At 56.5% G+C, this 10,898-nt stretch overlaps 1 protein-coding gene across 1 annotated transcript; it reads left to right on the plus strand.

The window, feature by feature from the left end:
* The first annotated feature begins 1,263 nt into the window (after positions 1-1,263).
* Positions 1,264-6,056, plus strand: LRRC14B (leucine rich repeat containing 14B). The gene is made up of 2 exons (XM_019744576.3): positions 1,264-2,276; positions 4,524-6,056. Exons 1-2 carry the CDS (start codon positions 1,387-1,389, stop codon positions 5,167-5,169), a joined length of 1,536 nt encoding a protein of 511 aa, XP_019600135.3. The 5' UTR covers positions 1,264-1,386; the 3' UTR covers positions 5,170-6,056.
* Positions 6,057-10,898: the final 4,842 nt, after the last annotated feature.

Here is a 10,898-nt window from a genome sequence, read left to right on the forward strand (position 1 = left end):
CACTGCCTTTCTCTGCCACTGCCCTTTTATTCTTTCTCTCTGTGTCTCTCTGTCTCTATCCCAGTCGTGACCCTCCCAGACCAGTGCTAATCCAAGTGGCCTGTGAGCTGACTCCTCCAGCCCTGCCTCAAATAATGGAGATGTCTGAGGGAAGGGGGGAGGGATGGGTCACCCCAATCATTTAACAGCCACTGGCCGGCACTGCAGGGAGTTTCTCCAGCCCTCTTCGTTTCTGCCTATGGCTCTGTAACAAAAGACAGTTCACAAGAGAAAAGCAAACGGATTTCATTTAATATAAGTTTAGGGGACATTGGAGTTCTCAGGAAATGAAGTGGGTAGGCCTAAGCATTTCTCTGCTAAGTTGAGCAAGAAGTGATTGTGGCAAAGTAACTGAGCACGTGGGCAGACTGAAGAAAGATGAGCTACTGAGCAGGTCTGTTTGCTCAGAATTCCCTTTGCCTGACCCCATTCCTCCTGGTGCCCTGAGGGTGACTTCCAGCTCCTGCATTCAGGAAGAAAACAGGAGGACAAATGCCTTTAGCTCAAACTAATCCTAAACCAAAGAGGCATGTTTGGGGCAGTGTGTTCTGCCACCCTTCAGAATGACTCGCTGGACCTCACGCTAGGGGGCACCCCAGCTCCCAAAGCCTTCCATGCAACATGGGGCTCCCTGGGCCCTGAGGATGTCGCCAGGGGCAGGCGGAGCTCAGCCAGATGCCCCGCCTCTGCCAGTTGCTGCCAGGCGGCTCACAAGGGACCACCTGCATGTCCTCCCAGCTCACTCCGGCCATGGCTGCCTCCCCTGAAAGTGGGGAGGCCACAGGCTGCCCTGGTCCCTTGGGGAGGGTAAAGGAAGACCTGGGATGAAGCAAAGTATCAACACCTCATGGGGCTGGCATTATTTGTCTTAAAATCAGGAAACAGTTGTCAGAGGTGCCCACCCCCATTCCTGGCATCGCGACTCTACCTCCAGACATAAGGCAAGGGGAACTTCGGACCTCAGAAGCTCCTGTGAAAGGTCTGTCAGCCCAAGACAGACCTTGTTCTCTGCTCCTCTGACTGGGAACAGGCTGAGAGCTGGGGCAGACCTGCTCCATCCAAGGAGGCCGCCCCAGGACAGACTCACTGCAGCTCCCAAGCACGGCCACCACTCAGCTCCGCTTTCACCAGCTGAGCTCCCAAGGACATCCGGCCATTGCCAGACACCTCGCCCAGAGCCAAACGGGCACCCGGGACCAAAATAGCCGTCAGATGACCACAGGGCTGGCTCCTCACCTCCCTTCCAAAGGCAGCTGCAGCTCAAAATAGGCGAGGAGGGGGCACCCACGTGTCTTAGAATCACAAGCGGACAACACTACCCTGCCTTAGCCACCGCAGGCAGACACGATGAGGTCGCTACGCTTTGCTTCTGCTGAGGCCCTGGTGTCCCACCCCCAGGTGGCCCTGCAGGGCCTGGACAGCGTGGCCCACAACCTCTACCCGCTCCTGTTCAAAGCCAGCTACTTGCTGGAGCGGGCAGAGGTGATCCGACTGCTGCTGGAGCGCTGGCCGCTGGAGGAGTTCCGGCTGGGGGCGCTGCTGGGCCCGAGCACCGACCACGGGGACGACCTGCGGGCCCGCGCCTGCCGGGCCTGCCTAGAGGCCTGTGTGAGGGGCCTGGCCGACCACGTGCTCCAGCGCAGGGGCAGGCAGCGGCTGCAGGTGGCCGACCTCACGGGAGTCCGCGATGTTCAGGTGCCGCAGTGTCCTTGCGGGAGGGTGCTGGGCAGGTGGGGCCGCACCGAGCTGCTGGCGAGGACCTGCTGCGAGCTGCAGGCGGGCGCCGTCGCGGCCCCGCGCCCGGTCAAGGTGATAGCGGATCTCTTCGTCACTGAGCGCAACTTCCAGGCGGTGGTGCGCGCCCTGGCGCCGGCGGGCCCCGCCCCACTGCGCGTGCACTGCCTGTCCTTCCGCGCAGACAGCCTGGGCCCCTCCGAGCTCCTGCAGGTGCTGCGTCTGGCGGGGCCGGGCGAGCTCCGCAAGCTGCAGGTGGTGCATAACGTGCGGCTGCACGCCGGCCACGTGCAGCAGCTGCTGGCCCAGGTGCGCTTCCCCCAGCTGGCCTCGCTCACCCTGCCGGCCAAGGCCTTCGACGCTCCCCCCGCCTGCACCCCAGCCGCCAACAGCGAGGACCCTCTCCTCACCTCCATCTCCTGGGAGCTCAGCCAGATGACCCAGCTTACCGAGCTGAGCGTGGCTTTCTCCACACTTACCGGGAAGATCCAGAAACTGCTCGGGTGAGTCTGGGGTGACCAGATGGAGGTCAGCGGGGTGGGCCAGTCTCTGCTCACAGCCCGTCACCTGGGTCAGGGCAACAGGTGCCCTCCTGGGGGCTAGACTAAAGATGCACCAAGCACCGCATAATGGTAATGTAAGCACCTGTGACTTACAAGAGGCCCAGAGCAGCAGGAGGGGACAGATTGGAGGGGAGGGGTGTGAAGCTGGGAACTCACGGGAGACTGTTTTCAGTTAGTAGGCAAAAGAGAAAATTACTAATTACCAAACCAATAACACAGAAGTAACTACATTATATTGTATGAATTACCTGCTACTGTAACTAATTGCCCCAACACTGGGCTGAAGACAAGCTCACCTCAAGGTTGCCCCTGGAGGTCCAGGCGTGGAGAGTGTCAGGGAAGCCTCGCTCCTGACGTTCCATCTAACACTGAGGAACAGTCTCTGCTCAATAGCCTGGGGAGAGCAATCTAGGCCGGGAAACCCAGGTGCAAAGGGCCTAGTTGGGAGGTGGCAGAGCCAGGGCTCAGCGGGAGAGGATGGGTCAGTGGGGGGTGGGGGTGGGGGGGTGTTAGTCAGTGGGAAATGGAGGAAAGAAGGGAGGGCTAAGCCTTTGTGGTTCTGAGTAGAAAGGTGGTGTGCTCCCTCCTGCTTACAACAGTCACTCGGACCTCATTGGCCCACACAACACAGTTGGATGGAGGGGCGGGGAGACCCACGTAGGTGTCCACCCCTAAAACCACTGAGGTTTGGTGATTCCTAGGAGACTCAGCACACAGTCGTCCTCATGGCTGTGATTTATTACAGAGAAAGGACACAGAGCACCATCCACAAAGGGAAAAGCCATGGCGGGGGGGAGTCTGGAGGTCCAGGCAGAAGCTCCTGGGCCCCCACCCAGCGGAGTCCTCCCCTAGCACCAAGTCCTGCTGACGTGTGTAGGTGCCATGTACGGGGAACTGGTCAGACACCCATGCTCAGGGTGTCTTCTGGGAGCTGGTCGGTGGGCTTCTGGGCTGGGCGCACACCAAGACCCAGACCCCAGAAGGAAGCAGGTGACCTGCATGAATCACGCTGTTTGTACAAATCATCTAGGGCCAGTTGGGTGGTGGGACTCTCCCCAAATCTAAGCCTCGTTGCAGGCCTCCAAGGTTGGCAGTCAGGCCTGCTCTGTTGTCCCTTTTCCAAACATAGGAAGCCCTGCCAAGTCCGGATGGGAGAGGACTGGGGCTAGGATCAGGTATGAGGGAGAACTGACAGGATGTCCTGTGGATGGATGAGGCATGAGAGAAATGGACATAAAAACTTCACCATGATTTAGGCACAGAGCCCCAGCTCAGGGCTGAGCAACTGCCACCCACAGAGCCAGGTGAGGGAGCAGAGGGCACACTCTGGGATAGGCAGCGAGCACTCAGCTGTGGGCAGCGGGGGAGGCAACCTCAGCAGAAGGATGGGTGGGGGCAGAGAGCAGGACCCCATCTGTTCTGGGCTCAGCCAGATGATCCCAGGCCCCCGCCAAGTGTCCTGGGAGAGTGTGGGTACTCTCCTTGACTTTGAGAACCACTGGCCAGAGCAGGGTCTCACCCCGCTGTGCGTTTGCGGTGCAGGGCCACCTACACCATCTCCTTCAGAACCAGAGGGTCTTTTAGGTGACAGGCAATGCTAAGGCTGGTCTGCATGTCCCCAGGGCCCTTCCCATCCCTAAACTTGTGTGGCTTCGGCTCCTCAGACGGAACCAGGGTGTTTCATTTACTGCCAGTTCCCATGTGTCTCACTGCCCCACAGCAAGCATGTGAACTGCCATTCTCTTCAGGGACACAAACAAAACAGATTTCACCTTGTCTGGGCTGAGGTCAAAGGCCAGAGCGGCCTTTGGGTAAAGTGAACTGTTCGCGAGGGCAGCCACACCACTGTCTCCAGGATGCAGTTCTGCGTTTTCAGCCCCAAAGCCGCCACAGACAGTACATCAATGAGCGAGCCTGGCTGTGTCCCAACAACGTTTTACTCGTGGACACTGAAACTTGAATTTCATATAATTTTCCCATGTCACAAAGTATTACATATCCTTTTTCTGATTTGTTCAACTGTTTAAAAACATCAAAATCATTTTAGCTTTCCGGGTGAACGAAATCAGGTGGTGGGTGGATTGGGCCCCGCAGCAGGTCTGCTGTCCCAAGACAGACTTCACCTACTTGCCCAGAGCTACTGGCTGGGCCCCCTCTCACCTGTGCTATTTCCCACCCGTCCTGCAGCCCTCTAAGGACCCCGCTGAGAGCGCTGGACCTGGCCAACTGCTCCCTGAACCACGCGGACATGGCCTTCCTGGCAGATGGCGCCCACGCTGCCCACCTGGAGGTGCTGGACCTCAGCGGGCATAGCCTGCTCAGCCTGTTCCCCTCGGCCTTCTCACGGCTGCTGGGCCGCGCGGCGCAGACGCTGAGGGTGCTTACCCTGGAGGAGTGCGGCATCACCGATGGCCAGGTGAGCATGCTGGTCCTGGCCCTGGGCGCCTGTCGCCAGCTGCAGGAGCTGCGCTTCCTGGGCAACCCCCTGTCCGCCCGTGCCCTCCGGTGCCTCTTTGCGGCTCTCTGTGAGCTGCCACGGCTGTGCTGGGTGGAGTTCCCTGTGCCCACTGACTGCTACCCCGAGGGCACCGCCTACCCCCAGGACGAGATGGCTGCGTCCAAGTTCGACCGGCAGAAATACGAAGCTATCGCCGAGGACCTGCGCAGCGTGCTGTTGCGGGCCGGCCGGGAGGACGTGCAGGTCTCAACCCCAGTCTTCGGAAGTTTCGACCCAGACATTCAGGAAACAAGCAATGAACTTGGAGCTTTCTTGCTGCAGGCTTTCAAGACTGCCCTGGAAAACTTCTCCCAGGCCCTGAGACAGATGGAGTAGGCTTGGGCGGCAGCTTGTGCCCTCACCCCTGTCTGCAAAGCATCTCTTAGTGAAAATTGTTCCCTACATCTTTTAGGCTCTGGAGGCGAGGACTCCCTGCCTTCCAGGCGATGAGGCCCGAGGCCACTTTAGTGTCAGATCACAAGGGCCTGCTGGAGCGGAAAGTGCCCAGGGATTGGCAGAAGCACCCCCACCGGGTGGCACAGAGAAGCACCGGAGAACCCGAGCAGCTGTTGTGGTCATGGTGCCCGCAGGGCTGCGTGGGAGGTGCACGTGGCCGTGGGAGCCAAGAGGAGGTGGCAGGAGCAGGATGTCAGGCTGGCGGGAAGAAGTGAGAAAACATGTAGAACAGATGACAGGAAAACAACCAAGTGGGAAGAGAGTGAAAATGAAAAGCAGGGAGCTGTGCTGTCTGTCCCTCCCTCCCAGTTGTAGGCAGTGCCACTTACAAGGTGACCAAGGTGACCTCTGTTTGAATATTTACAAAGGCCGGTCTAGCATGGAACATGGGCTTCAGCTAATGGCTTCTATCTGCTTCTGAGGGCGTGAGCACGCTCACTCTGCTCCTGCTGACTAAGCCAGAGAGCGTGTGGGGGGGGGGGACATACAAGCATAGCGGAGCGGGGAGGGCCACTGTCACTGTGGGAACCGCCCCTGCCACCTGGTCAGTCGCCTCCATCAGATTCCCCACTGGACCAGGGAGCTCCTGGCGCCTGAGAGGAAGACGACGAAGGGGACTCAAGTCCCTCTTTTGTGCAGAGGTGAGTATTACGACAAACAAGACTAAAACAGAAGAAGTGTGGCTTGTTCAGATGTGGTTTTAATTTCAGTGCAATGCTAAATTTTTAAAGGAACCAGAAGTCTGAAAATAAAAGTTTCTCAGGACACAAGCTAGTGCTTGATCTGGACAAACCCTCCTGCCACGGCCATCAGCGCTCCCTGCGGTTTGTATCACTGCGTGATCAGACACAACCCTGGGGTCTCACTCCATGCAGCCCTCCCCAGGGGTGTACCCACCCTGGTGCTCCCAACCCCTCCCCAGCTGAGTCCCCACCCTGGTGCTCCCAACCCCTCCCCAGGGGTGTCCCCACCCTGGTTCTCCCAACCCCTCCCCAGCTGAGTCCCCACCCTGGTGCTCCCAACCCCTCCCCAGGGGTGTCCCCACCCTGGTTCTCCCAACCCCTCCCCAGCTGAGTCCCCACCCTGGTGCTCCCAACCCCTCCCCAGCTGAGTCCCCACCCTGGTGCTCCCAACCCCTCCCCAGGGGTGTCCCCACCCTGGTGCTCCCAACCCCTCCCCAGCTGAGTCCCCACCCTGGTGCTCCCAACCCCTCCCCAGGGGTGTCCCCACCCTGGTGCTCCCAACCCCTCCCCAGCTGAGTCCCCACCCTGGTGTTCCCAACCCCTCCCCAGCTGAGTCCCCACCCTGGTGCTCCCAACCCCTCCCCAGCTGAGTCCCCACCCTGGTGCTCCCAACCCCTCCCCAGGGGTGTCCCCACCCTGGTTCTCCCAACCCCTCCCCAGCTGAGTCCCCACCCTGGTGCTCCCAACCCCTCCCCAGCTGAGTCCCCACCCTGGTGCTCCCAACCCCTCCCCAGGGGTGTCCCCACCCTGGTTCTCCCAACCCCTCCCCAGCTGAGTCCCCACCCTGGTGCTCCCAACCCCTCCCCAGCTGAGTCCCCACCCTGGTGCTCCCAACCCCTCCCCAGGTGTGTCCCCACCCAGGTGCTCCCATCCCCTCCCCTAGATGTGTCCCTTGCTTTTCTCCCACAATGCAGTGAGGCCCCTGGAGTTTGGGTGCACAGAGTGAGAGCCTTCCCGGGTCAGCCTGCTGAGGGGGGTACGTTCCTCCCTCAGTGGGTGGGAGCAGGGGTTGGGGTGGGGTGGGGGAGTGGTGCCTGGTGGCTCTCCTACTGGTCAGCTATGCACAGCTTGGTCCCCCATGCTGGGAGAGTCCACACGTGGAGTTTACTATTTTCCGAAGCTCTTGGGAGGAGTGTAGGTATGGGGTGAGATTTTGAAATGATTTAATTCTAACCGAACAGCAGAGGTACTTCCAGCATTTTTGTCTGTGGAAGTCTCTTGATGACAGACTCGGCCTTTGGGTGCCAGCTGGGTGAGACTCCAGCAGCTGTGGTACAGAAAGACCCAGGGGTGCTGCGGTGACCTGAGACCTGTGATTTGGGCCAGGTGCTTGGGGCCCCCAGATAACAGCCCATTCTTATGAAGCCAGGAGGGTGGGAGGCTCAGTGGGGCCTCTGTGAAGGCTGAGGAACAACCCCAGCGGGACCTCAATGCCATTCGGGTGTGCTTATCCCTGTGGACTCACTCCTCCCCGCCCCTGAGTATGCCTCTTCCAGCCACCAGGGTTGTCTCTGCACCTGCCCAGCCTGTGACTTATGGCTCTGACAATGCCTGATGTGACAGCAGCTGTGATGGGTTCCTGCCAGGGCCCAGAAGCAGAGAATGTGGCCCCCACACAAAGGCAAACTGTGGGCATAAGGAAGTGCACTCAGAAATGTCTCATCTCTGTGCTGTACATCTGAAAGTATTATAATATTGTATATCTACTGAAATTGAAAAATAAATTTAAAAAGAAAATGTACTCAGTACCAGGGACCAGACAGATGAATCGAACAGACATGATGGGACCATGTGATGGAGACGGTGGGACCTTCGTCCTGTACATCGTGGGGACCAATGTGATGGAGACCTTGGAACCTGCGTCCTGTACATCGTGGGGACCAATGTGAATGGAGACCTTGGGACCTTCATCCTGTAAATCGTGGAGACCAATGTGATGGAGACCGTGGGACCTTCGTCCTGTACATTGGGGACCAATGTGAATGGAGACCTTGGGACCTTCGTCCTGTATATCGTGGGGACCAATGTGAATGGAGACCTTGGGACCTTCGTCCTGTAAATCGTGGAGACCAATGTGATGGAGACCGTGGGACCTTCGTCCTGTAAATCATGGAGACCAATGTGAATGGAGACCTTGGGAGCTTCGTCCTGTAAATTGTGGAGACCAATGTGAATGGAGACCTTGGGACCTTCGTCCTGTACATTGTGGGGACCAATGTGATGGAGACCGTGGGACCTTCGTCCTGTAAATCGTGGAGACCAATGTGATAGAGACCGTGGGACCTTCGTCCTGTACATCGTGGGGACCAATGTGAATGGAGACCTTGGGACCTTCGTCCTGTACATCGTGGGGACCAATGTGATGGAGACCATGGGACCTTCGTCCTGTAAATCGTGGAGACCAATGTGATAGAGACCGTGGGACCTTCGTCCTGTACATCGTGGGGACCAATGTGATGAGGACCGTGGGACCTTCGTCCTGTACATCGTGGGGACCAATGTGATGGAGACCTTGGGACCTTTGTCCTGTACATCGTGGAGACCAATGTGATAGAGACCGTGGGACCTGCATCCTGTACATCGTGGGGACCAATGTGAATGGACACCTTGGGACCTTCGTCCTGTACATCGTGGGGACCAATGTGATGCAGACCGTGGGACCTTCGTCCTGTACATCGTGGGTATCAATGTGATGGAGACTGTGGGACCTTCGTCCTGTACATCGTGGGGACCAATGTGATGCAGACCTTGGTACCTTCGTCCTGTACATCGTGAGGACCAATGTGAATGGAGACCTTGGGACCTTCGTCCTGTACATCGTGGGGACCAATGTGAATGGAGACCGTGGGACCTTCGTCCTGTACATTGTGGGGACCAATGTAATGCAGACCGTGGGACCTTCGTCCTGTACATCATGGGGACCAATGTGATGGAGACCGTGGGACCTTCGTCCTGTACATCGTGGGGACCAATGTGATGGAGACCTTGGGACCTTCGTCCTGTACATTGGGGACCAATGTGATGAACATCATGGGACTATCACCTTGTACAATGTGGGGACCAATGTGAAGGAGACCGTGGACCCATCTGGGACCTGAGGACCCCGCCCTTGCTGCCCCTATATCCTTTGCGGTCGATTAATCACTGTACTTCGCCTGGAATTCACTGCTTCCTATTCACCATCCTGGCAGAGAGGCAGATTCTGCAGTTTCCACCCGGTCATTCCGACCTAACAGCCTTTTCCAGACAGTTCTTTCCAATGACACACTCAGCTCGTGGCGGCTATTCTTTTTCTCAGTTTTGAACAGTCTTAGTTCAGTAACGTCCCACCATATCTCACTTTATCCAGAAAACTTTTGGTACATCTGTGAAGCCACAAATGCCACCCTTGTGTAAACATTTCAAACCTATCCAAATCAACTTTTAAAAGATGGATGACATCACATTTACACTCAAGTCTGTTAATAGAAGGCTGCCATACCACACGACTATAACAAAGCCTTATATAATTTTCTGTAGAAAATTTGTCGTCCTAATTTTACAGTCTAAATGTATTTGAATTATCTGACCATATTTTTCTAGTTGTTGAAGGAGGCTAGGCTGAGAGAATGTTGGACACAGAAAATACAGTGATTAACAATTCTCCCCCGAAATCATCACCTAATAAATGGTTGGCTGTTATTTCCCTCATTTTAAAAGACAAAACCAAGAGAAAACCATTAGGTAGTTTATCCAAGTACACGTGGCAAGTCCGTGGACTCACAGGACCTGGCACATGCACTTTTGCTCAGATCAGTGGCAGCAATGAGGCGACAGACACCCCCAGCCTTTGAGGAAGCATCAGCCCACTGTGGCAGAAAAGGGCCCACCCCGTCTTAGGGAACTTAAGCTCGCTGAGGTGGCTTCGTCTCAAAAATAGTTCTGAAGATGAAAAACAACATGTAAGTATAACTTAAGTAAGATTCAGAGTGCAGTGTGGACTCAACAAAGAGCGCCTTTAATGACCATGCCTGCAATGACATAATATTTTTAACAGTTCGTCTTATTGCCGTAGACATACAACCGGGAAGGCAGAGTAGAAACCTGAGTTGAAATAAGATGGACCCTAACCCAGCCACTGCCAGGCCACTTACTTTCAAATAATTACGTCAAAGTTACTAGCAGCTCTGGAGCCAGACTGCCTGGGTTCCCACTGGCTCCAACATCACCACCAGGGGGCGGTGTGTGACCTCAGACAGGTTAACTTTTCCTCTCTTTGCCAGCTCCCTCACCTGTGAGATGCCCGCGTCCTCTCAAAGGCCTGCTTCCAAGGGTGGACCTTGACAGGCATCTGGAAACCTGGGTTTTGGGAGGGGTCCCACACTAACCAGTCATGGGCTCACTGTACCTAACCTCACTGTGCGAATGGTTTGGACTGAACAACTGCTTTCCTTCCAGGAGTCTGAAATGTGCTGGGTACATGCCATGCCAGGCAGAGGCGGCCTAAGTGACAACCCACAACAGACACCTGGGTGCTATCTCAGGAGCGTCCCTGGTTGGCAGCGTCAATGCTGAGGATTAAGTCCCCTGGTCTCCTCAGCACTGTGTGCCTTTCCCTTTGGGTCCTGTTAATGTACTAAATCTTAGCTGTGAGCCCAGTTCTGTGCTGTCATCAAACCTAGGGGAGGTCTCGGGGACCCCGGGCCCAGAGAGCAGCAACAGTACTTCCTGCATGGGGTCAGGGTTAGAACTCCTCGAGTGACGTGCACAAAGCACAGGAAAGACTCATTCCTATCAGCTTTGTGAGTGCCCGCCCACTTTTCAGTTTGTGGCAAATACTGAGATAATCTATGTAAGAGGATGTTGTAAAGAATCAGACACAAAAAG

Source organism: Rhinolophus sinicus, chromosome 3 (assembly GCF_057876585.1).
Source record: "Rhinolophus sinicus isolate RSI-liver-muscle chromosome 3, RSI-T2T, whole genome shotgun sequence".
Lineage (NCBI taxonomy): Eukaryota > Metazoa > Chordata > Mammalia > Chiroptera > Rhinolophidae > Rhinolophus > Rhinolophus sinicus.